Consider the following 27113-nt stretch of genomic DNA (forward strand, 5'->3'; position numbering starts at 1 on the left):
CCGCTCCCGGCCCCCGCCCAGACCCAGATTCCTCCCCCTGCCGGCGCCCTTCCCCAGGCGGCGGCCTCCTGACGCTCCCTGTCCTGACCTCATTTACTTCTCGGGTCCCGCCGGTGCCATCTGGCTGGAACCCCGGGGAGAAACGAAAAGTCGGACGTAGTCACCTCTATCCCTTGCCTTCTCTCCTCGCCAAAAAAGAAACCCCCGGGGCGCGGGAGACAGGCGGCAAGAAGGAAGAGAAAGTGAAGACCGAGAGCGGCCCCGGCGCCCGCCTCCCCAGGCCGCGCTCTGCCGCCGGTGGGCGCTGCACGCCGGGAGCGGCCGCTGGCTCCCCGGAGGCGCCCCGGGCCCCCAGGCGGTCGCCGGCGCTTGGGGTCTGCGCGGGGGGCGGCGGGGCGGCTGCGGCAGCCGCGCGAGCGAAGGCCTGGCCCCGCATGCCGGCCCAGCAGAGAGCAGCAGGAAAGACAACGGAAAGGAAAGGGCCGAGCCGGCGGCGCGGGCGGGCAGGCGAGGGTGGAGGGGCCGCCCAGGCTGCGGCCGGGGCCGGGGCCGGGGGCGGGCGCGCAGCAGAGCGCTCGGGGCGCGGGGCGAGGGGCGCGGGCTGCACGCGGCGCGCTCGGGCCGCCCCTCCTCCCGACGCCGCCGGCCGCGGCCCAGGCTCCCTCGCTCCGCCACTCCCCGCCCTCCGCTCTCCCGCCCGCCCTCCCCGCGTCCCCGCCCTCCCGCCTCCGCCTCCTCCCTCCCGGCCTCCCTCTCTCGGCCAAACTGCCAGCCGGACCCCAGGCCGCCTCCCCGCCGCCGCCGCCGCCGCCGCCGCCTGGCCTCCGCGCGAGCGCTCCACCATGGACAGTCCTGTTTTCACCTTATAAAGATGGCGGTGCGGGATCGCTGCAACCTTTAGACTAATGACTGTCCGAAACATCGCCTCCATCTGTAATATGGTGAGTGGCCGCCGCCGCTGCAGGGGTCGCGCCCGAGGCGGGCGAGGCGAAGAAAGGGAAACCCGAGCCGCACACACTCCCGGCGCGGGGCGGGGGCGCGGGCGAGGGGGCGGCTGGCCGTGCGGGCGGCCAGAAGTTCCCGGCCCCCGGCTGGGCGGGCCGGCCGCCTCCCCAGCAGCCGGAGGAGGGGCCCCGTGCCCCCCGCCCCCCGCCCCCGCTCAACCCCGGACCCCGGGCCGCACAGCTCTGCTCCGCCCTCGGGTGGCGGTGGGAGCGTTTTGGGGGGAGGTGGAGGCCGAACCCGGACGTCCCGGGGGAGGGGGCTGGGAGATAAGCTGGCGCGGGGAGCACCCATCCTGTGCTTGCGGGAGATAAAGCCCTGCCGGACGCTCTGACCGCCCTCATCTCATTTTGAGTTCACTCCTTAAACTGTCTTTAAAATTCACTTTGCAAAGCCAATCGGTGTATCTGGAGAAATTTGAAATGTACTAAAGCTCTAAAAAAGTGCAAAATCGTGGTTACAGAAGTGAACTTCTACCAGGTTTGGGAAAGCAGGGTAATTTGTTTTCGATGCCTCCGTTTCCCCATCTGTGAAAGAGGCACAAGGTTATATGGCAGTCACATTTGGAGACCCGAAGGGCAGGCTGGCTGTGGGCGTGGAGGAGGCTTCCAGGGTTATCCTGCCTGGTCCATTGTAGACCCGGCTGAGGCTGGTGGGCGTGGACACAGCAAGGGGACATCGCTGGGCTCTGATGGGGGACTGGGTCATGACGTGGTGGTCACTTGGGTTTCTCCCATTGCATTCTCTTCCTTTTTAGTTTCTGCAGGAACAGCCTCCAGCCCTTGGGTCCCCAGGGTGCACCCTGCTGGCACCCACACTTATCAGAGCCTTGGGGAGCACAGCTTACCTCCTGGAGTAAGGCACTGCCCTCCTGTGCAGGGTGAGAGCAAATGTGCTTTGCCTTAGCTCTCCAGGGTCACCCCCTCTATAGCTCCCCTCCTCCCAGCTGGAGTATGTGCTGTGCTCTTTAATGCCAGTTTCGGGGAACCTTCCTTGAAGCTAATAATACAGGCCCCTCCAGGGAATCTGAGGAGGCCTGATTGACAAGCCTGGGGGTCAGGTGATCTTCTGGGTGCCCTTCCCCCACCAGACAGCTTTTTAAATCTTTCCCACATTCTGTTGCAAGATTAACACATGGCAAAGGAGCCTTAAGGAGCCATGTGTTAGCTCAGGGGTGGGAGAGAAGCCCACCGGTGCTGGCTTCAGTTTTCAGCACTGTGAGACGTGGCCACTGCTGTGGGGGTTTTCCCAGAGTAGTGATAGCTGCAAAGATATTGGCACAGGATCACTTAGATGTGGTGGGTAGCTCCTGAGCATTTACATTTCCTCTCTTTTCCTTCCTTCTCTAGGCAGAGTGGCGTCTCCTGCCCCTGCCTGTCGAGTGGCATTAATGTTGCTGGGTGCAGTGAAAAGGGGATGCCTTTCCTCTCGGTTTCTCTCTCTGGTGTGACCAACTCCTGAGGGGAACTGTGAAACCACAGCAGCTCTCATTCTTTCTTGCCTGCTGGGGTGGCCTCAGGCTTACAGGGCCGTGAAGCATGGTTCCAGCCCTTGGTGCCAGCCCTTGGTGTCATTCCTGTCCTCCTTGTGTGTGGTGACACCTCTCTGGATTGAAGCAGGCTGGAAACCTGAGAGCCAGCGTGTCCCAGGAGGAAGTCAGCCTCCAGGTTTTTTCCCCCTGCCCTCAGTGCAGCTGGGGCTTCTTGGTACACCTGGCAGAATGTCACAACCTGTTTCCAGTAAAACTCAGCCAGGGAGGCAGGCTGCAGGGAGCATGTGAGAAGAGCAGGCCAGTACTGTGTCTGGAGAGTTGACTCCTCATTTGGAATCTCTAAAAAGGTACCAAATTTAGGATCATCACCCGGGTGAGATGAGGAACTAGTCATTCATAAGTAGAGAGTTTTGTGTTGCTATTGGGACCACTGTGTCTTGAGCAAGTGATGAAGGGTTTGGGCTCTAAAGTCAGACTTCCTGGGTTCAAGTCCTGGTTCTAGCATATACTAGCTTTTTGTCCTTGAACAGGTTTCTCTCTTCCCTTATCTATGAAAGGGAGATGATAATAGTTCCCACCTCCTAGGACTGCTATATTAAATGAGTTATTGAGCCTAGTACTTAGCAAGTACTCAGTGAGTGTTAGCTGTTATCAACATCATCTTTCTCATTATTATGTCACTTTCAGTTGTTTAAAGGACAATGGAGATTATACCTTCTTGGATCTGACGGAAGCAGCCACTGATATAAACAACCCACATGTTCCATTATGCAAACCAAGCCCAAGGGCAGTATACAAAGGGTGGGATGGGAAGTCTTAACCCCGCCCCTTTTAAAAGCAGCTCAGGTCATCCCTGTCCCTCCCAGTCTCACTTCCCAAGTGAAAAGGCTTGGTAATGAGGAGACGGCAGTCTTTTCACCTGATCATACGTAAGTTTTCATTGGACGTCTCTTTAGACTCTTCGCTCGATGATGAATTGTTTCCAGGTAGGTCTTCTGCAGGTCTCTCCTTACTGTTTAGCATCTCTCTGAGGCTCTGATTGATCCTTCCCACTCCTAACTCCATTTGATCCCAACTGGTTTGAGTAGTTGTAAGAGCAAGTGGTGATTGCATGTTTTTTTTAAGCAGGTCAACTGGCATATTTTAAACAGGCTGATGTGTGTCCAGAAAGGGTCTTACAAGATATCGTTCTTCTAGGTAAGACTTGAACAAACCAAGACCTAGCATTGAAAAGTGGATTTGTTTCATCTACCAGACAAGAAAGGACCCAACAGAGCAGAAACGAAACTTGTAGCAAATCCTTCATGTGATTGAGGGCTAAACACTTTCTCTTTCCTTCACACTTCTTGTGCTGGTTTTACATATAGAGGGTCTTGGAAAATAAATACTCAATCCCCTCACTTGTCTCCTTCCCCACTGAAGTTTTATCGCCCATTGAAAGTTTAATGCTAGTTCCCATTTGTTTTAATTTTACTTCCATGTAAATTCCTGCCATAGTGAATCTTGATCAACTCGCCCAGGGCATGTCACCTTAGCCATACATCATGTCTAGTTCAGAGATAGTAAAGCTTGTTTGGCTGGTGTGTTGTAATTTTTAAAATGCACTTGCTACCAAGCACGAGGAAATGTACCTTGTTGATAATCTTCTGATTTTTGTCCAGAACAATGGATTAAACTTCCTGCATATTTTTATGGCCCTACAAATGGAAGGGTTCTTTTTGGGTAAGTTTTCTGTTTAAAGAGCTTGAGGAATTTTCTAAAGAGGAAGCATCTGTTAGGAGAAACCAAGTGTACCCTCTAGAAATGTGACTTGTAGCAATGCAAATTGTTCTAAATTATCTAATCTTAAGTTCATTTGTTAATAGTGCTGTAAGATGTACCACAGAGGAAATGCCGTGTGTCAAATAGATTACATTTTAGTTCCCATAAATGGCCATCTGTTGAGGACCTGTTATGTTAGTGTTGGCACATTCTATGTGCAGGTGCTTCATAAATGAATGAGGTGGGTCCATATCCCCAAGGAGCTCAGTGGTTTCTTATCTTGTGGGCATAACATTGGTAAAGATGAAACAATTTCAATACAGTGCGCAGTGTGCTGTCTACACGGAAACAGGTTGAACAGAATTGCAGGTACAGTGGGAAGATGGATGAACGCAGCAGGACATTAATATAATTTGTGTTTGACCGAAGGGTGGCTATTTTTTATTTTATATGAGACTATGATTATAGTCAGTGTAACTTAGAACTGGAATCTGTACCATTGGGCGTCTCTCCAGTTAAGCATGAGTCTAATGGTACCTTTTTGATAAATTGTTGTATTTCTTGGGACCTTAGTTTTTCTCAACTTGTAAAACTGATATATATTTTTTGGTCGTAGAAAGCTTCTTAGTAGTATTTCTTAGAGTATTTATAAAAATCTATACCTGTTAATTGGGTAGCAAGGATTTGAGTACCTATCTTATTTCCAACTGTGCCGAACGTACATTTTAGTATCCACTGAACAACCCCAGGTATCACCAGACAGCATTGTGAGTGCTGGCTTTGAATCCTTTTCAATAAATGAGGTCACCTTGATATGAAGGGAAGAAAAGTTAGTAAACATTTGAAACAAAGCTGGAGGATTTTCATATGGATCATTTTATCTTGGTAAGTCAATTACTTACCTGAGGCAAGTATTTTGAGAATAATTGGAAGATTTTTTAAAAAATTATTAGACAATATGCACATCTCATAATTTCGAGGGAGCGATAATTTACCTCTCCTCTATCACTGTTACTCATGCTTCTCCTTCACAAATAATTGGAGCCTGTCCGTTTAGTTTAGCGTATCAGCTAGGAGAAGTTACAGTCACATGTGAGGGTCTGCCCTGATCATTGTCCGATTTCAGAAATTGCAGCCTGAGGTGCGGTGGTGGGTTAATGTTTAAAGGAAAATTCTGTTCTTTGGGCCTGTCAGGTCTAATATGTAGGAGTTTGTTTGGGGTCAGGACCTGACAATTAGGTCTGCAGATTCTTCTCTGTTTTTCTTGGAATCCTAGGGGAACACAAAGTTGAATGCTAAAATGTAGTTAGAATTAAAGATTGTAATACCATTTTCTGGATAGCAACTTTATGTGTTCCGGTTCACCCATACAATAAAACGTATTTATTTATTTTTTGCTAATGTGGAGTTTTGGTATGTTTGGGTTGTAATGGAAAGCGATTTTCAGTTTTGATTCTCGTAGCAATTAAGAGAAATTTCTCTGGTTCACATGTCTCTCTTTTTTCTCCAGCTTGGTCTGTCTGGTTAATTTGAATGGGTTGAGGTTTTATGATGGTGTTGAGTTCTGCAATATCATCAGAAAGATATCTCTTGGCACTTTTATCTCTGGCCTACCCGTGGAGCCAGCCCAAAGTAAACTGACTGGAAGAGTTGTAAAAGATGATGTCTTTTAGTCTAGTAACTCTTCTGGCCTAAATATTTTTAAGCAACTTCTTATAATAAACTCTCAATTGTGGTGAAACCAAATGCTAGTCTAAGGGTTTGAAAGGTCTTACTGATCTTTTGAGAGAAAAAGACTGCTGGAACGTGAACCGACGAACACTGTCTTGAGACAAATCAATTCTGGATCAGCAATCAAGCCTGGCACTAAAGGCTTTTTGGGAATGTTTCAGTTCCGGGATTGTTGGTTAGAATTTTAGGGATGTCGCAAATCCTCTACGTGGAATTTTACCACAATTCTGAGAATGACTATTTGCTATGGGTGGTTTTAAGAGGGTGGGTGTGGGAAACCCTGTTGGTTTGGGAAGCTTCACTCTTCTGCTTGTAGGGCCAGGCTTCCTCCTGCCCGTCTAATATATTGCCAGATTGCTCTCCAAAACAGCTGTGCCAGTTTGCATTCCAGCCAGCAGCGTCTGGAGTTCTAGTTGCTCCACATGCTCACAGACGCCTGATATTGTTAGACTTGATGTTTTACCAATCAGATGGGTGTGAAATGGTATCTTTGTGGTTTAAAATTTGCACTTTCTTATTTACTAGTGAGGATGAACATCTTCTTTTTTTTTTTTGCAGGGGAAGAGTCACCCTAAGCTAACATCTGTTGCCAATATCTCCCTGCCCCCCCCCCCCCCCCCCCCCCCCCACAAAGCCCCAGTACATAGTTGCATATAGTTGTAAGTTCTTCTGGTTCTTCTGTGTGAGCCGCCACCGCAACATGGCTACTGACAAGCGAGTGAGGTGGTTTTGTGCCCAGGAACTGAACCTGGGCCGCCAAAGCAGAGTGTGCTGAACTTTATCTAGGCCATCAGGGCTGGCTCCTGAACATCTTTTCATGTGTTTATTGTGCTGGGCTTTTATTCAGGGGCTCTGGAGCCGTTTTCCAGGGCTTGAAAGTCAGGATTGCAGTGGTTTTGTCTGGAAATAGAGAAAAGGACAATGAAGGGGAAAATCAGGGAGACCAAAGAAAAAGTCAAGAAAGATGAGGATGGAATGGAAGATATAGGATGAAGAAATGATAAGGTGAAACAAATCAAGACTTGGGGCAAAAAGATTATAGACTGGAATCGGGAAGATATCTTGAGTGTTGAGAGTAAATTTAGGATGTATTACTGTGCTAGGCAGGCAACTTGCATTGTTCCAGCTTTGCTTAATTGAACTTGGCTTTGGTGAAAATCATGTCTGGGGCCTCTTCCGGTGAGAACAGCAACAAGGCTGGACTTGTGGAGTTTTCCTGTTTACCCAGTTGCTTTTTGAAGTTCTTGTAGAAAGGCAATGTGAAATTATGTTGTTCTTCCTAAAATACATTCCTTTGTCCTTCGGGTTAGATACAGTATGCAGGAAACCAGTTTTTGTCAGGATCTGCTTGAATGTACTTGTAGAATTTCTATCTCAAATATTTAGAAAACATTCCCAGCACTTTAATTTTCAGAGTAGGACGAATGTCACCTTATTGAACACAGACATGTATGGTTTTAAAAATGTAACTTAAAAAATATGTTATACTTTAGTGGTTTTTCAGTGTACCAAAGAATTGTGCCCACATGTGCATTCTCTTATTAAAAATTCAGATTCTGAGGTTCTGCCCCCAGAAATTTTGATTAAGTAGGTTTAAGGTGGGGCCCTGGAATCTGCATTTTAATAAGTACTCCTTCCTCCTTCCCACTCCCTCCTCATTGTGTTACAGGTGACCTGAGGACCACACTTTGAGAAATATTGCTTTCCTTGGGTAATAACCTTGGCCTCCTAAAAAAATATTGCTTACAGAAATTATCTGCCCTACGAAAGTTTTTTAAAATCTATGTAAAATTATTTAAGGTAGTAATTTAACTTCAAGAGCTATAGATCATTGCCATTCTGTAGATGGGTTTCTTGATGTTAAGTAGCTAGTTTTTTATTACTTTATTCTCCCAGAACAGGGATTGCCAACCCTGGCTATATATCATATCACCTGTGAAGCTTTTAAAAGAAATTTAAAAAAATAATTAAATCTGGGGGCTGGCCCAGTGGCTCAGTGGTTAAATGCGCACATTCCTCTTTGGCAGCCCCGGGTTTGCTGGTTCGGATCTCGGGTACGGACATGGCACCACTTGGCATGCCATGCTGTGGTAGGCGTCCCACATATAAAGTGCAGAAAGATGGGCATGGATGTTAGCTCAGGGCCAGTCTTCCTCAGCAAAAAGAGGAGGATTGGCAGCAGATGTTAGCTCAGGGCTGATCTTCCTCAAAAAAAAAATTAAATAAATAATAAAACATTAATATCCAAAAAAGTTTGGAAGGAAGAATGTAATTTAGTATATGCTATGTACCCAAATGCTTACCCTTCAGATTTAACAGATAATTAAAATTTAGTCATATTTGGTTAAGATCTTTTTTTAGACATAATACCTTAAAAAACCACTAACCACCCCTGTCTTTTTCCTCTCCCCTCCTCCCAGAATCAGCCATTTTCCTGAAGTTGGTATGGTGTTCACGTGCATATTTATATCCATAAGTAGTATATCACTGTTTCTGTGTGTGTACAAATATGTAGCCTTTTGCAACTATCTTTTTTTACTCAACAATTATACCTGAGAATATCTTGACACATAGAGACCTAGTTGACTTATTCTAACTGTTCTTGAACAGAATTTTTTGACTTAACCATTGTTTACCTATTCATTCCCTTATTTAGGGACAATTAGGTAGTTTCCAGTTGGGAAATTGTGTTGCAGTGAATGCTCTTGTTCCTGTTGTCTTTGCACATGTGCCTCCATTTCTCCGGGAGCTACTCCTGGAACCTGAAGTGCTGATCTTAGGCTGTGCCTGTTTGCAGCTTTACTAGGTATTGTCAGATTGCTCTCCAAAGTGGTTGCATGAATTGGAGCTTTTTTGATATGCAGCTTCTAGGGCCCCAGTCTCAGAGTTTCTGACTGTGCGGCGGGGTGGGTATAGGTAGGTCTGGAGTGGGTTTTGTGCACCTGCAATTTTTTTTTTTTTAATTCCTGCAGCTGATTCCGATGAGCATCCAAGGTTGAGAAACCACCGTGTTAGACTGGCAACTCGGTGAGGGCAGGTGCTATAGTTACCTCATCCTCTGTTGATTTCCCAGCATTCAGCACAGTGCCTGGCACACATTTGCTGGATGCTCAGTAGATGATTATGAGATAAATGAATGAAGAGATGTAGCTCGGTAGAATGGAAGAATTGCCTTGCAGGAAAGCAGTGCCCCTCACATTTTCATGTCCACAGGAATTATCTGGGGATCTGGCAGATTCTGATTCCCATAGGTCTGGAGTGGGGCTGAGATTTTGCATTTTTAGCAACCTCTTAGGTGACCAGATGCTCCTGGTTTGGGGAGCACACTTAGAGGAGCAAGGCCCTAGGGGAAAAAGGAAAACAATTTCTTTCTTCCATACAGCTCGAAAGCAGTGGGGTTTGGGATTTGGAATCCTGCTTGGTAAATCTCAGCCTGGTTCCTCTTCTCTTTGCAACACAGGAAGGCAGACGACGAAATACCTTCCTCACAGCTTTTTTTTGGGAGAATCAAAGGGCATCCTGCCTACGGGAAGCATTTTGTGAGCTGTGATGCTCTCACGCATGTTACTTTTCATAGTTGTTCTCACACTTTTAGTGAATTAATATTTTCCTTCAGTTTGCTCAAAGCACAGAGCTGTTGGTATTACAAGATGCAGTGGAATTCTGCTTTCATTTTGACCTGCTCTCTGCATTTCGTGGGCGTCTTGGGAGGAGTGGGATTGGGGAAGGAGGTTGGGCAAGAGTGAGGCAGAATTCCCTTCATGCTGTGGTTCTGACTGCAGGTGCTGGGGAAGTGGGGGGTCCCTTCTCACTGTTTCTGTCGTGTGGGGAGGAACAGGGCTAGAGAGAGGCCCACAACTCACTCCCAATCAGCTTTGCATTAGAGCTGGTGGCAGGTTAGTGGGGAGCCTCCAATTTATTTCCCAAGTCAGACACTTCTTAAAGTGAGAGGGGGATTCTCAAAATAATTATTCAGCATTAATTGATCCACTATAGGTGCAGTTGGAGCTTTTCAGCGTAAACTGGGCTTGTAGTCAACTGAAGGTTAAGCCAGCACAGGAGGCTGCCATTTAAATGCAAGGTTTCAGGATGCTTTAGTAACTGGGGTCCTGCCTCATTCTCTGAGAGAGGCAGTGTGGTGTGAAGAGGGGAGGGCAGATAAAAATAAAATAAGTAAAAATAAAGTGACATTCAAAACGAGTGTGTATTGTATGCTGGGGGGTGGGGGGGTGGATATCTGTTTTTCCCAAGCTTTTCTTCCTCTAGAGAAAAACCATGGAATGGATCCAGTTCCTTAGACCAGTGATCTCAAATATCAGTTTGTTGTCCTTTATGATTTTCATTATATCTGTGAACCACCTGAACTTATTTATTTAGTAGCTTTTTTAAGATCTGTTCACCTTCTTTTAACTTGGCCTCATTCCGTGCTAAGATGTCTGTGAAGTAATGGGTTTGATGAGCTAGTTATATGCTTTTCTTTGTTGTGAGTGCTGTTGAGTGAGTTCCGACTCCTGGTGACCCTGTGTACAGCAGAGCGGAACCCTGCCCCGTCTTTCTGCGCCATCCTCTCCCCTTCTGGGCTGTATCAGACAATGCTCTGCTGCTATTCGGGCGATTTTCATGCCATTTTTTTCTGGAGGTGGGTGGCCAGGTCCCTCTCCCTTCCTAGTCAGTCTAGTCTGCAGGCTGCACTGAAACCTGTCTCCCATGGGTGACCCTTCTGGTATTGGAAATACTGGAGCAGAGCTTTCAGCATCACGGCAACATGCAACCCACCACAGTATGACAGCTGACAGATGGGTGGTGTGGTTCCCTGACTGGGAAGCAAACCCAGGCCATGGAGGTGAGAGCACCAAATCTTAACCACTAGACCACCAGGGCTGGCTCTGTGCTTTTCTAATATATTTCAAAAACATAGTAGCTAACGTTAAAAATGTTCATCCTTGTGCTGCCTAAGATTATTGCGCCTCCTTCCAGGATTCACAGCACATAGTTTGGGAGACGTGGTCTCAGATGAGATTCCTTATGGTGGTTCAAATAACTGGCTACTGGTTTGCAGATTACGGGTTGGTGAGCTTCCCTGGGAGGTGGGTAGCCTGTGGATGTGATCTGGTTGGAGTGTCCACTCTGCTGTTGGTTGGGTGTGAGAGCTTGCCATTATCGACCTTCTCAGAGACTCTGCTTCTCATCCATAACGTGGGTGACAAGAGAACTTACCTTCCCGAGGCCGTGTGTGGCTTCCCTGGGATCATTTTATTTGTAATGCTTAGCCCAGTGCCTGGCCATTTTATTACTGTTTTCTTCTAGTGTGCCTGTTTTTCCCAGTAGCAAAGGAGTCCAAATGATGTAGTGGAAAGAGCCCTGAGCTAGGGATCCGAGGTCCCGGGTTCCAGTCCTGACCCTGCCACTTTGTAGCTCTTGTGACATTGGGCAGGTGACTTCGGCCTCTCTGGGTGTCTAATTGTTAAGAACCATTCCTGTGGTGAGTGCTCAGGAGATGAGCAAGCACGTTGTAATCTAGCTGTGGCTTCCAATTAGAGCCAGGACCAGGGAGGTGACATGCATGAAGCGGACAAAAGGAGAAAGAAGCTGTGATTTCCCACCGAGATGACATTGAAAGACGCAGTGCTGATGATGCTAGGCTGTGCTTTCAAAATCATCAGTCGGAATACAGCGATTTTCCTTTTCCTGATAATGAGGGCGCCTCATGTGGTAAAAGAATTTTAGTCATCTAATAAGCATGCAACATACCCTTTTGTTTTATTGGTTTACACAGTTAGCTATTCCTAACTGAGAAATACACCAAGTAGCTAAGTTCAGTTTCCTTTCTTTTTTTTTAAAAAATTTTTAAGTAAAGTTTTTGAAAAGGTAATGTGAGTTCACATGGTAGAAATTTCAAATAGTACAAAAGGATGTATGTTGAAAATATACCCACCATCCAATTCTTGTCAATATTTGCAGTTTCTTTTGCTCCCATTCAGAGGTATCTTTGCATATACAAGCGAACATGTTTATATTTCTCCCCTAGTTTTTAAAAACACAAATAGTACATATACTAATCTGTCCTGATCTGCCCCTTGCTTTTTGTCTCTTGGAGGTTGGTCTGTGCTAGTATCTGAAGAGCATCCTCCTTATTTTTTTATGGCTGCAGAGTATTCAGTTGCTTGAATGTATTGAATTCACTTAACCAGGCCCCCACTGTTGGGTGTGAAGGTAGTTTTTCAGTCCTTGGTTTTTACAAACAAGGCTGCAGGAAACAATTTTGTCCATACGTCATTTTGCATGTGTGGGAGTATATCTGTCCACTGACTTCCTAGAAATGGATTTGCATTTGTAACTTTAATGGGTTTTGCCTAATTGCCCTCCACCCGCAATATATGCAACTCTTGTTGCCCACAGCCTTGCCAAAGCAGTATGCTATCCAAAAACCTTTTGATCTTTGCCAGTCAGGGGAAAAATGGTGTCTTAGTATATTTTTAGTTTGCATTTCTCTTATTAGGAGTGAGCTGGAGCAGCTATTCACACATTTAAGAAAACAAGCTCAATTTCATTTAACTGTTTTGCTGTTGGCACTTATGTTCAAAGTCTGTAGGGAAGAACCAGTTTTATTTTTATTTTCAATCTGTCGCAGACAGATATTTTTGTAAAATCAATAAAAAAGAATTATTAGCAAAATGGAATAAAAACCCCAAAGATACATAAAATGCAAACTCCAATTTTTTATTACCAAATGACAGAAAATTACTCTATCCATTCGTTATGCACGTTTACGGTTTCTGAACCAAGCTCGTGGCAGTGTTAACACTTTGAGTAATATTGTTCTAAAGACATCCTTGCTCCATCTCTCTTCTCCCATTGCCATCCAGTTTGGGGATGGGAGAAGACAGCACAGACTTTTATACTTTATACATTACAATCAGTATATTACAGGATGTTTTCGTTACATTAGAATAAAATATCTCTGGTGGTGTGATACAGTCACATGCTGCATGATGTTTCGGTCAACGACGGGCCGTGTGTACCATGGGGGTCCCATAAGATTAGTACCATAGAGCCTAGGCGTGTAGTAGGCTATACCGTTCAGGTTTGTGTAAGTACACTCTTAAGATGTTTGCACAGTGATGAAATTACCTATGGACCCATTTCTCAAAACGGACCTCTGTTGTTAAGCGGCGCACAACTGTACTGATTCTGAAAGGCTTGGTTCCCAAGGGCAGGGATGCCACACAAACCCACGCAGGCAGTTCTCCCACGCTGTGAGGAGGGGATACTGGTGTCCTGGATTTCTACTGAGGAAGCCGACCTCGAGCTTGAACTAGAGAGAGGGGATGAGGGGAATGCTTGAAATCGCCCTATTAGTCAAATTTGCAGAGTTGGTCTTTTTGACCTGAGGCTTTGCCAGGATCCCGTGCTCCCCGTGCTGCTTTTCAGAGAAGTGATGGGAGGGGTACTTTTGGGCAAAGTAGGAGCTTAAGAGATCTCATAATGGAGGAGGCATTTGGTGGCTTTGCAAAACATTGGATTGGGAATGATGTTCCTCTAGCTCACTGAGTTTACTGACTATGGGTGAATATTTCCTCCTTCTCCACTGTCAGCCAGAAGACAGACACAGGCCCAGTATTCTTTGTTCTGCTTTTGAGTTGAAATTTTATCTTCGTGTGAGGACTTTGTTAAACTGTCTCTAGACGTGGGGAGAGTTGTTTTACGAGCCACAGTCTCTCACTGTTCTTTACGCCCATTAGGTATCCCAGGGTCGTCTTTCTTCAGTAGCAGACATTGTTACTTCTATGTTATGATCATTAAATGAAGTCCTGTTGAGGTTTTTTTCCAGTTATTTCTTCCTACCCAATATCATACCAGGCATGGAAATGACATGCTCTCATGGCGCAGAATGCAAGTGCCCTTCAACTGCCTTCCTTGGGTGGCTGGCACTGTGGAAGCCTGGAGAGGCCTGGGAGGTGGGTGAGCACTCTTGGACCGGCAGTTGGGGTTGTAGTGTAATAGTATTAAAATCGTGAGTTCACGGCTGACCTCTGCCTCATAGAACCCTTGACCTTGGCAAGTTTCCTAATCTCCGTTCACCTCATTTCTCTCACCTATAAAATGGGGGTAGAAAGTCCCCGTTAGTGATTTACCCTGGAGGGAGAGTTTTGCTCATCGTTGCTCTGTGGGCCTGGGTGACCTGTCTGCTGTCTAAGCAGCGCTGGCATCCACAACCACTCTGAGTATTGTGCGCCCAGTGGTTGGGTAACTTGTGACAGCCAGCAGCCAACGAAGGCATGCTCAGAAACAGTCCTGGCTCCCTGCCCAGTCCCTATGTCTACAGCGAAGGAATTTCTAAAAGTATGAATGAAAAGCTCATCTCCTCTGACTTGTGGTCAGGAGCTCAGACTCTGGAACAGAACGGCCTGGGTTTGAGTTGTGGCTCTGCCTTTACTGGCTGAGTGAGTTTGGGCAGCTTCCCTCCATGTCTTCATAAGGAGAATGGGGATAATGAGTATAATCTGCCTTGGATTAGTGGACAAGATTAAATGAGTATATAGACGTAAAGTTCTCTGAACAACAAGTGGCACACACCGCGTACCCTGCCCGTGCTTCCCAAGTTAGTCAGTCAGCAAATTTAAGTGCCTTTTATATGCCAGATGCTCTGCTAGGTCCTGGCAAACCAATCAGATGTAATCCCTGTCTTTATAGAGTTCATGGTCTAGGGGAGGCATTGGCAAACTTTTTAAGTAAAGGGCTAGATTGTAAATATTTTAGGCTTTGTGGACTGTGACAAGTACTCCATGCTGGTATTGTCTTGTGAAAGTAGCTACAATAAGTGAATGATTGTGGCTGTATTGCAATAAAACTTTATTTACGAAAATAGTTGGTGGGCCGGATTTGGCCCGTAGACTGTCATTCGCCAACCTGTAGTTCAGTGTTCAGAAAACATGTTTAATAATCACAAATAAGTGTGTTATTGCAAATTGTGATAGATTTTATAAAGCTGCATACAGGATTCTGTGGGAGGGAAGGGTCAGGAAAGGTAGCTTTGAAGAAGTGACGTTGAAGCCAGACGGTGAGGAGGCGGGAACCAGAGGAGCCGAAGGGGAAGAGGAACAGAGAACTGGCTACACTAGTTCTGAGTCAGGAGGCTCAGAATTGCAATCTGCATTTCTGTCTTTTGGAGGTGTAAGAGAGATTTTGCAGCTGTCTTTGGATGAAAAGTATTGGTAATTTTTTTCCTGATGTATAATTTATGACCATTCGCCTGTGTCCCTTCCCCTGCCGTAATCGCAGCACTGAGAGATGAGCTGTGTTAATCTATTAACACATATCGTTTTGCATACTTCTGGTGGGCTCTTTCTCTGTTCCCTTGTTTTTGTTATATTATTGTCAGTATCCAAAACTTTAGAAGTCAAGGGAGTAAGATTATACGTTATTCCCTTATTAGGGGTAAAATGGTTTACTCCTTAAAACTCATTTTTGCTTTTCAATGCTGTTTTTCTGCCTTTGTAAACAATATTATTTTCTTTTCCTATTTGGCTAAGTAAAGATTCACAACCCTTGAAACCATTTTGGAAAAAATCTCTTTTCCTCATGACTACATCTCAAGTTTCTCCTGACTTCCAACTTCAATTTTACATTTTCTTTAAGTAGGTTGCAGCATTCTGTGGAGATTTTACAGAAAAGGGTATGTGTGTTCCTCATTCTAGAATATTTGAGGGGTCCCTCACAGGTATTTGTTCACCTGTACAACTCTGTGACTCCTTCAGTCTCTTCAGTTCTTGAATTCCTGCAATTCTGAGATTCTGAGGGGACTCTGCATCCTTGAGAGTCACTATTGTGTAGTGGCTGGGAGCACACACTCTAGAGCCAGATCATGTGAGTTCAAACCCAGTTCCACTACTTAGTAGCTGTGTCAACTTGGATAAAGTTATTTACCTTCTCTGTGTCTCAGTTGTCTCATCTTTAAAATGGGGACAATAATGGTATCCACCTCGTGGGGTTATTATGAGGGTGAAAATGAGTAAAATACACATCAAGTATTAGAGCAGGGACTGGACACAGTAAGTGCTATTTATGTGTTATCTATTATTATGATTACTACCAATGATGTCTGGGGAACCACTGGCCTTAATTCCTCCTTAACCATCCTTGAGTTCTGGCAAGCAGCTCCTGACTCATCCTGAGATCTTGGGCTGCATCTCTTCATTTTGCTTCACTCTCTCTGTAAGGCTGTAGGGATGACCGTTTGTCATCAGAAGTCTAGCAATACTAGTCTTTTTGAAAACTAGCCCTTTATGTCCTTTTGTACTTTGAAAACACTTGATAAGTAAGATAGCCTTTTGAACACAGACCTAAAAATGTGGTTTTAGTAACAACATTCACCTCTGCTGTCATATATTTTAATTCCTGGTTTATAATTAATGACTGATTGTCTGGGTACTTAGAAATCCTTACATGTTATTTTTGGCCTTTCCTGTGTCCCTTCTCTACTTTGTATAAACTTGAAAGAGAGGCTGCCTGTCCTAGGATGCAGAAAAATGGGCCGCCTTGGGGTGATCTTGGGCAGGTAAGTGTACTTCTCCGCGCCTTGGTGTTTTCATCTGTGAAATGGTCCAGCTGATCTCCAAGGACCCTTCCTGGTCTCTGGGTTTTTTGTTTAGGCTCCCCCATATTATTGTAATGTTCTCATTGGTTTTTATAGACATTGCAATGCCATCGTTCTGATTATATCATCCCCCTGAGCCAAGATCTGTCTCCTTCTCACTCTTCAAAGGAAGAAATTCTAACATGTTTTCCTTATAAATTGCTTTTAAAATTGCTTTAAAGAGAAATGCCTTTCTATTCCCATCTTATGCATTTATGATGCATCCTTGCCGACTTGTTGTTGTTTGTTTTGTGTTTTTGTAGCACCCCTCGGCAGTCACAGAATTGCTCTCGAAAGTGCTTTGGAGAGCTAACATTACAGTCTTCTTGTTGGAACTTGTCCCAGCCCAGATTCTACTTTTAATAAAGTGGTGCATTGTTTTTCAAAGGTTACCAAATTTTTTACTGATGGCAGTAAGAACTCTATGTTTCCTATACCTCCAGACCCTGTGATTTGCCGCCATAGGTAACTTTTGTTCAGCATCTGGTCATGGAATGATTATTTTCAGTCCCTCCCTTTTGCCCTTTGTGTCACTGTGCTGGGCCTAGCAGTCGAAGCGCAGGCTCTCGGGATTGTAATGCACCTTGCAGTTGACAGTGTGCAGGTCCTGTTCCCTGTTTTGCTTGATTCTTTGCCACCCTGAGCGATAGGCAGGCTGGATGTCGGCAACCCCACCTCTCAGCCAGGAAACTAAGGCCAGGAGAGAGGAAGGGACCAGAATCAAAGGGAAGTCATACTGGGGGGAAAAAAATGGCCGATACAGCGCTGAGGTGTGTACTGTGGGCCTTTGATAACTGGTCTACAGGATGTTAGTTTGCTAACTTTTTATTAAACTTTTAATGACGAAAATAATATATACTCATAGTAAAAAATTCTAACAGTTGAGAAGAGAAAATGAAAAGCCCCTCAGTGACCTCATCTTCCAGCCCTACTCCTAGACATTGGTGACTAGTGTCAATAATTTCTCATTCTTAAAGGGGCCTCTGTTAAAATGTAGGCATTGAATGCAGGCCTGGTCTGCTCTCTTCACCTTGTGTCCCTCAGATGCAAGTAGTGCTGGGCACAAAGCAGGGCTCAGTGGCTGTTGGTTGAATGAATGACGGTTCCAGTATTGTCCTGCACATTGGTACTCTCTAACATGTGTTTCCTTCTCACTGTATCTTGGACAAGTGTTCATAGCAGTAGCTATAGAGCAACTTTACTTTTTTAAATAGCTACATGGTATTCCATCATATGGATTCCTGTAATTATTTAACCAGTTCAAGTTATTTCTGCTTTTTTCTGTTACAAACTTTGTTGTGAGGACCATCTGAGACATTGACTGCTGGATGTTCCCTCATATCCTTCCATTTCTAGTTTTAGCTGATGCTGGCTGCTCAGGTAAATACCACATTTACCAAGCTTCTTTGCAGCTAGGTATAGAGGCCATAGAGATGCTGTGAGTGGGGAGTAGAGGTTATGTGTTCTGTGGGTGTATCAGTTTCCTGTTGCTGCTGTAAAAAATTGCCACAAGCTTAGTGGCTTAAAATGATGCACATTTATTCTTTTTGAGCCCTGGAGTGTCAGTAGTCCTAAAATCCAGGTGTCAGCAGGGCTGCGCAGCTTTCCAGGGGCTCGGGGAGAGAATGTGTTTCCTTGCCTTTTCCAGTTTCTAGCAGCTGCCTGTATTCCTTGGCTCACAGCCCCTTCTTTCATTCAAAGCCAGCAGTGTAGCATCTTCAGATCTCTCTGAACTCTGCTTCTGTCGTCCCATCTCCTCACTGACTCTGATACTCTTGCCTCCCTCTCATAAGGACCCGTGTGATGACACTGGGCCCACCCAGATATTACAGGATAATCTTTCCAAGTCAAGATCCTTAAGTTAATCATACCTGTAAAGTCCCTTTCACCACGTAAGGTGACATACTCATAAGTTTCAGGAATTAGGGTGTGGACATCTTTGAGGGGCCCCGTCTGTCACAAGGACTACCTGAGTGTAGGGGTGGTCAGTGATGAGTTCCTGGAGAAGGCCTCTAGGGTACAGCCAGGGGAAGCAGTGGGGGAGGAGCGTTCAGGTGATGGGTGGGAGGGAACTTGAGGTATTTGGGGACTAGAACAGAGGCCGTTGTGAAGGTCAAGTGTAGGAGGGAGTGAGTGGCCAGGGGTGATGTTGGAGACAGTACTGGAAACCACTGGAGGATTTAAAGCAAATTCATATTTAGAAAGAACACTTTTGCTGCTGTGTTGACAGTGAGGTTAGAGGTGGGGTAGGTGGATGTTGGAGGCCACTTAGGAGGCTGTTGTATTTCAGATGTGAGATGCTGGTGGTAGGAGATGAAAGAGAAGCAAATGGACTTGAGAGATTTATGGAGACTGGATCCATAGGATGCTGTGATGGATGGGTGTGGAGCGCAGAGGGGGATGTTGGGCGTGAGACGAGAGGAGGGTGGCAGTCCTTTACTAAATGGGGAAACATTAGGAAAAGATTGGATTTGAGGGGAAGGGAAAGTCTAGTTTTGAGCAGATTGATTTTGAGGGCCTATGAGACAAGCAGGTGGGAATGTGGGCCCTCATCCAGGCTGAGTGAGCTCAGAAATGAGGTTTCTGGGATGAAGGTAAAGAGTTGGCAATGGTTGGCACATAGCTGCTGATTGAAGCCATGTGAATGGTTATTGCCTGGAGCCAACAGAGAGGGAGGAGTGCCCTGAGAAAGCCAACAGCTAGAAGCACCCCCTGGAGTTGGCAGTGTTGGGGCTCATCAGGAATGAAGTGGAGTAGAATCCAGAAGGGTCTGTTTTGGGGAGAGATTGGAGGTGAGGAAGTCGAGACAAATCTTAAAGGATATTGTGGAAAACTTCAAACATATCGTATTAGTTTCCTATTGCTGCTGTAATAAATGACCATTAATTTAGTGGCTTAAACAATACTAATTTATTATCTTACAGTTCTGGAGGTCAGAAATCAGAAATGGGTCTCCCTGGGCTGAAATGAAGGCGGCGCAGGGCTGCGTTCTCCCTGGAGGCTCTAGCGGAGAGTCTGTTTTCTTGCCTTTTAAGTTTCTACAGGCTGCCCGTGTTCGTTGGCTCCTGGCCCCTTCCTCCATCTTCAAAGTTAGCAAAGGCGAGTTGAGTCCTTCCCGCATTGCATCACTCTGATCTGTGGTTCTGCTTCTGTCTCCCGCTCTTAAGGATGCTGGTGATTACATTGGGCCCAACTGGATAATCCAAGGCAACCCCCCTATTTTACAGTCAGCTGATTAGCAAATTCAGTCTATATACAACCTGAGTTTCCCTTTGCCATGTAAGGTGATACAGTCACAAGTTCTGGGATTAAGGACCTGGACATCTTTGGGAGACTGTTATTCTTCCTATACATTACACATATAGTCATGTACCATGTAACAACGTTTCGGTCAATGATGGACCGCATATACAATGGTGGTCTCATAAGATTGGTACCATAGAGTCTAGGTGTGTAGTAGGCTGCATCATCTAGGTTTGTATAAGTACACTCTGTGATCACACAGCAATGAAATTGCCTAACAGTGCATTTCTCAGACCATATCCCCATCATTAAGCGACACATAAACAGAATAGTATAATGAGCCCCACATACCCCTCATTCAGCTTCAACTACACAATTTTGTCCCCAGCCCCCACTTCTCCCCTCTAGATTATTTGAAACAAATCTTAGAAATTATCAGATTCATTTGTAAGTATTTCAGAATAGGCAGTTGTTTAAAGAAGCTTAGTTGTGAAGAGAAGATGATAAACAGGCTGATAACTGGGGAGACGTGTGGCAGAGTGTGTATGTATGTGTTTTTTTTTTTAAGATTTTTTTATTTTTTAATTTTTTCTCCACAAAGCCCCCAGGTACATAGTTGTGTATTCTTCGTTGTGGGTTCTTCTAGTTGTGGCATGTGGGGACGCTGCCTCAGCGTGGTTTGATGAGCAGTGCCATGTCCGCGCCCAGGATTGGAACTAACGAAACACTGGGCTGCCTGCAGCGGAGCGCGCGAACTTAACCACTCAGCCACGGGGCCGGCCCCTATGTATGTATTTTTAATATGAGAGACACTTAAGCACGTTAAATTCTGATGGGAAGGATATAGCAGTGGAGGGGACACTGGCCTTGGACCAGAGAGAGATCTCCATCTTTAGCAGAGGGAGGCACATAGGTTTGAAGGTTTGGGAGTGCAAAATTAAGGGAGTCCCTCTCTGCTAGTTTAATTTTTCTTTCCTCTGTTGAGTGGGAAAAGCAAGAGGGGCAAAGATGTTGAAATTTTGAGGAGCTTGGGGAAAGTTGGAAATTGTCACTGTGGCATGGAGAATGAATGCAGTACAGAATTATTGTTGGAATGTGGGACGTGTTGAAGGCCACTTGAAGTTGGTGAATTCTAGTGAATCCAGTCAGCTTGGTTGTGACTTTTTTCCCACCAGCATTTCACATCTGTCTGGATGTATGTTCAGAGAAGGTGAATAATTTGGTTCCTACTGGGTTAGTTTTTTGCCATGCGGCATGACCAAAGGACAGGGTAAAGGGTGTTTATAAGAGCAATTGGAGTCATGATCCATAGACTCTAAACTGAATAAGAAGGTAGAGGAGTGAGAGGTTCCGGCGAGGTTTAAGTGTAGCTGTGATGCTTAAGAAGCAGCAGGCAGAGCCGAGCCTGGGTGGATTGTAGGGTGGTGACCAGATCCAGCATATATCTTTGGGAGTGAATAGCTGAAGTGGGGTGGAATATAACAAAGTGGAGTGGAATAAAAAACAGTTGGAAAAGAGGACATCGAGTTGCTGAGAGGGCAGGGTGGGAGAAGGCTCCTCCACATGGGTATTGAAACCACCCAGGATGATGGCAGGAGATGGAGTATAAAGGTAGCCCTTCTGTGAATGGGGGGGTCAGCCAAGACGAGGAGAAAGGAAGGGGTATGTTCAGCGCTAGGAGGCACGGGCTCAGAACGGCAGGTGTTTTGACAAGAGGGTGAAGGGGCGGTGGTCTGGAAGCAGCACTGAGGACCAGGGCCCGGCTGACCTCCCCTCCTGACCCTCACAGACCTTGTGTATGCAGGTGTTATGCAAGAGAATGAAGGCTGGCGAGGAAGCGTTGATCTCAAGGAAGCCAGATCTCACAGAAGATACTGCTAGCTCACTTTCTTCTTTCTCCATGCTGCATTATCGGTGCTCCCCTCATACTGCCTCCAGGGTCCCTGTGTCCAGGGTGATTCTCTTAATCACTGCTGCCTGGGTCGCTGTCCTTAGTATGAATCCCCCCGCCCTATCCCCGCCAACTCCCCCTCCAATGGGAAAATATTAAGATGGGTAGAAAAAAGCAGACTCAATGCAAGAATACCCAAATAGCAAAAATCATGGATTAACTTGCATATATGGCTACCTCATAAAGAAAGATTTAATGAGATCTGTCTCCATGTGCTATACTTTTATATCTGACATTCCTCCTGGGCACTAAGCCATATATTCTAATGTTGCTTCAGAAATGGCTATGAGTATATTTAATACACATTATTTACGTTGATTTATGATTAAGATGTAGCTTTATTGAAAAATTTTAGTGATTTTTGTCTATATCTTAAAATACTGCTATAATATAAGTATTATTTAAAAAATTCAGCCTTGTACACAAGGGTCGCATTATTGTGAAGGCAATGAACCCCTCCCCCCCCCCCCCCCCCCCAAAGATAATGAAACTGTTGTGCACACAGACGACCAATGAACTCAGTCCCAGGTGATGGGTAAAGGAATTTCGATTGGTGGAACAGTGTAATGGATTATATTATATTGTGATAAGGGGATGGAACGTGCTGTTTCTTCTGTGGTTCTGTTTGCTTAGAATTGGGTTATTTTGCATTTAATGTTTGCTCGTTGACACAAGACCATTTTGACTGGTTCTCAGCCCACTTTTTGGCCATTTCTTCCTGAGACAAATGCTAATTATAGGAGTCCAGAATAAGTAGCAGCAGCAGATTTATTTTTTATAAAACGTAACGGGTTCTTTTTCTTTTTAAAATACCTGTCTCCCAAATCTTTGAGATTCCGTGAGCTGTGAGTCTTCCACGATGGCCTGAGAACACGAGATGGTTGTAGAATGATGGTGGAGCCGCGGGTACACGTGGGGCTGGATCCTACCCACCCCAAAACTGCTTACCTTGTCGGACTAAACTTTGGGCACTTTTCCTAATCCTAGCAGACTCGGCCAGGCCTTGGGGAGGAATGGTAATCAGTGTGCTGTTGCCTGTGAGCACTTGGCCCCCTTAGCGGGGCTCAGTAAATGGTTTTGTTTGACTGACTGCTCCGCAGAGCATTTGGTTAAGACCTTGGGCTCCTGAGTCTGACTCCTGGGTCCGAGTCCCAGCTCTGCCACTTACTGACTGTGGTCCTTGGGCAGATTCTTAACCCTTCTGAGCCTTCAACTCCTGTCTGTTAAATGGGGATTGTAACAGTACTTACCTTATAGGACAGCTGTGAGAATAAATAGCATGGTCCCTGGCACATAGTAGGAGTACCCAGTAACTGTTACTATTATTACCACATTGGAGTGTTAAACTTGGGTTCGTGTGGCTTACTCATTTGATGCATTTGAGAATTGTTAGGTTTTAGATTGTATTTCTTTGTTATTCACAGTATCCCTTGGACATTGCATTTTCTCAGTAAAGCTGTGACTGTCTACCCTCTGCCCCTCCCCCATGCCTCTCCTCCAGCCCCTACTCGCTAGAGTCCTCACTCTTATTTCCTACTCTGTTTTTCTCCACCACACTTGTCACCTTCTGTCCTTGCTGTTTCTTTCAGGCTGTCTTCGTCCACTGACGTGTGAACTCCGCAAGAGCAGGGATTCACGTCTGTTTTGTCTACTGTTCTATTGTCAGAGCCTAGAACAGTGCCTGGCACATAGTGGGCACACAATAAATCTTTATCAGAATTAAGAAAGTGACTTGGAAAGTGGTGATCTGATTCTGTACGCCACCAAGTGTGCTAAACGCCGCCGTGACTGTCTGAGCTTAAAATGTTTTATTCAGGAGTTCTTGGTGTTGGTTTGCTCATTTGCCTATCTCAAACCTCCTTTCCTGAGGGGAGGTGATTGAACCCAGGTAGAACAGGTTTGAGGGGATGAGTAAGTTGGCTGAGGAGAGGAATAAGGCTGACACTGTTCACTCATCTGCTGGTTTGGTTCTGACGCCTGCTCGTCCAGCACAACCATCACCAAACACCTTGGCGACCAGGGGAGTTGCTTGTCTCTATAGTGGACTTTGTCAAGTTATCATTCCACTTTCTTGTCTCTGTTACATGCAACAAAATTTGTGTGTTTTTTTTTTTTCTCTTTTAGGGCACCAATGCCTCTGCTCTGGAAAAAGACATTGGTCCAGAGCAGTTTCCGATCAATGAACACTACTTCGGATTGGTCAACGTAAGTATTTCAAAATGTATTACTTTTATCCAATGTGTTAGAATGCTTGAAGCACCTCCGCTGCCATTTTCATCATTTCCAATTTTTAAAGAATTGTTCACGCTCCTGAGTTACTGGAAGTGGCAGATGTTGGGGAGGGGCAAGTGTAGACCAGTTTCTGAAAGTCTGGGTTGTCCCAGATAAAAGGATACAATGACTGCATTATTGGGTCAGACCCATTTTTTACCCCCTGTGCTTTAAGGGATTTCCTTTGCACACAGAACTTTCAGTGATTGTATTAGCCTTTGCGGCCAGATCTGCTTTTGTAAGTTCTCCCTTGGTCATCTCGCTGAGCTCCTCAGGCAGTCTTTGTTTCAGTATGCATCAGTGCACCCGGAGTTCTGAAAGTGTTACCAACTCATCACCAGGACCTGTTTAACGGTATAACTCGGTGCTGGGACCTGAAGCAGGAGCAGGGTGTCGGGGAAATACTGAGACCAGTTTATCTCCGAGTTCCTTGGCCTCATTTCACTTGTGCTTAGCAATGGCTCGCTTGTATAGGGCCAGACTTAGGGCTCTGCATCCTGGATGAGTTGATATGAGCAAAGAGTAAGGCAGTGTTCCTCACCGGCCTCCTGAGCTTTCCTTCCTTACCTGATCCTCTCTCTCTGGGCTGGAGGTTGTTTTTGTCTTTTGTTTTTTTGGTCAGGAAGATTGGTCCTAAACTAACATCTGTTGTCACTCTTCCTCTTTTTGCTTGAAGAAGATTGTCCCTGACCTAACACCTGTGCTGGTCTTCCTTGAGTTTATATTGGGATGCTGCCACAGTGTGGCTTGATGAGCGATGTGTAGGTCCACACCTGGGATCCCAACCCATGAATCCTGGACTGCTGAAGCGGAGCATGCAAACCTAACCACTGTGCCACCCGGTGGCCTCTGGAGTGGAGGTTTTAAGTGACATCAAATGTTAACTCACAAGCACCTGGTTTTCTGGAACAACTACCCTGAGTATAGTCCGTCAGTGCCGAGGTATGATAGGTGGTAATTTCCACTGGAGAAGCTGGAAAAATTCTCTGTGAGTGAATGCCATCTGTGATATTGGAAAGAACACTGGATTCCAAGTAATCAGACCTAAGTCTGAGTTCTGCCTGTGCTGTTCACTAGCTGTGTGACCTCCTGACCTCTCTGAGCCTCCATTTCCTCCTCTGTAAAATGGAGATCATAAGGGTTTCTTTCTCTTGGGTTATAGTGAAGAATCAGTGAGAACTCCTATTTGAAGACCCTGGTACGAGGCTGAGGTACATGGTGGACACTCAGTGAATGTCAGTTACTTTTCTTTCCCAGGAATTGCCCACTGGATCAGGGCCAAGTGTTAATGAAGGGTGTCTGGGTAAAGTGAGACGTTGAGTAAAAGAGAAAAGAATGGAAGAAGGAAGGCCAGAGTACTGGAATATGGAGCATTGTGTTGATGACATTCTGACTTCTAATTTTAATACAATTTTTTTAGCCATTGTGCACAGGCCTCTGCTTAAGCTTGATGAAGACAGTTATTCAAGTCATGGAAATTCTGCTCTGGCTAGGAAAAATACAAATGCAGACCATGGAGGAAAAGAATTAGGCCATTTCCTAGTTTGTAGAAGGATTATGAGATGTAAATTTATTAATAGCTTCATTTATGTTTACTTTGAATGATAATTCATGAAAGTTCCAGCTTCTCTGTAAAAGGTTTGTCTCCTATTACATAATTGTGTCAAAGTAGATGAAAATATGTAAAAATAGGAAATGTTCTATCTTAGCATACGTGGAAATGTCATGTTAAGGATGGCAGAGCATCTGTCTCGCTCTTGGATGCAGGACACACCAGCCAACAGCCAATCCTGAGAGGATGTACATGTTCTATTTTAATCCTACATGGCGTTTTGTAATCTTTGCTGTTAATCTTGTTATTTCCTTAGATTCTTTTCCTTTTCCTTTTACTGTGTAAGAAAAATTCTAAAGTGATAGTCTCAGCTGTGTTTTTCCACGGAGTAGGTTTTATAGTCAGTTGAAAACCAGCGAGACAATGATGTTTGCCCTCTTTACTCAACTCTGAGTACCCATGGTTTCTGAGAGGTACGAAATATTACTGTTGGGCCCTGATCTGATTGTAGGAGACCAGGAACTGCGTGGTCTTGTGTTGGGACAATTGCCACACTGGCAGAAACAAGATTGAGGGTAATTTAGGAGTTAGGAGGCTGGTGGGATGACCTTAGGCGGTGCCTCTTGCCTCCATTGCTCTGGAGTAAGCGAGGAGATGTGGTCTGAAGCCAGTGGGCAGGGGCACTAGAATCCTGAAAGAGAAAAATGAAAACAAGGCCCCATTCAGTTATGGCTGTTTCTGCTGAGCATGGGGTTCCTAGTTCCTGGATTTCTTTCTGATTTGGATTTTTATTTTTCCTGTCCTAGGAGTTCTGATGTGTTGCAATGTGGTGTCTTTTATTTCGCCAGCTGATTTTCTGGGCCTCCATATTATGTCAATTTCTTTCTTCTCTCTCTTTTTTAAGCACCGGAAGGCCTCAATAGGTTTTTTTTTGTCAAGGCAGAGTGCGTATTATCATTTTAGAGACTTTATGGGCTAGAGGGGCCCCCAGCTCAGGTAAACTTGTCTTCATTTCCCTGTTGATCGATAGTCACTGGTGTTTAGAGTGGTGTGGTAGTTTTCTGACGTGTGCTAGTTTCTGATTGATAGAGTGGAATTGGGGCCGGTTCCTGGAGAATGGCCTTCTCCCTCTCCCCACCCGTTCCAGAGGTGGCGTGTCCCCGGACCGTGATTTGAACCATCCCTGTTGTCCTTTGGCAGTTCGGAAACACTTGCTACTGTAACTCCGTGCTTCAGGCCTTGTACTTCTGCCGGCCGTTCCGGGAGAATGTGTTGGCATATAAAGCCCAGCAAAAAAAGAAGGAAAACTTGTTGACGTGCCTGGCAGACCTTTTCCACAGCATTGCCACGCAGAAGAAGAAGGTTGGCGTGATCCCACCAAAGAAGTTCATTTCGAGGCTGAGGAAAGAGAATGGTGAGTAGGGTGGAGAGAATGTGTATAAGGGTCTGAAATAAGGAGAATTGAGAGTTCTGT

At 45.5% G+C, this 27113-nt stretch overlaps 1 protein-coding gene across 1 annotated transcript in view; it reads left to right on the plus strand.

Moving 5' to 3' along the window:
• The first annotated feature begins 766 nt into the window (after nucleotides 1-766).
• The window catches only part of LOC124237268 (ubiquitin carboxyl-terminal hydrolase 46), a 62184-nt gene continuing 35837 nt past the window's right edge, over nucleotides 767-27113 (plus strand). The window contains exons 1-3 of the mRNA XM_046656730.1: nucleotides 767-941; nucleotides 23941-24021; nucleotides 26840-27053. Coding sequence (XP_046512686.1) covers nucleotides 906-941; nucleotides 23941-24021; nucleotides 26840-27053 — 331 coding nt within the window. The 5' untranslated portion in view covers nucleotides 767-905. The remainder of the gene's footprint in view (nucleotides 942-23940; nucleotides 24022-26839; nucleotides 27054-27113) is intronic.

This window comes from Equus quagga, chromosome 3 (assembly GCF_021613505.1).
Source record: "Equus quagga isolate Etosha38 chromosome 3, UCLA_HA_Equagga_1.0, whole genome shotgun sequence".
Classification (NCBI taxonomy): domain Eukaryota; kingdom Metazoa; phylum Chordata; class Mammalia; order Perissodactyla; family Equidae; genus Equus; species Equus quagga.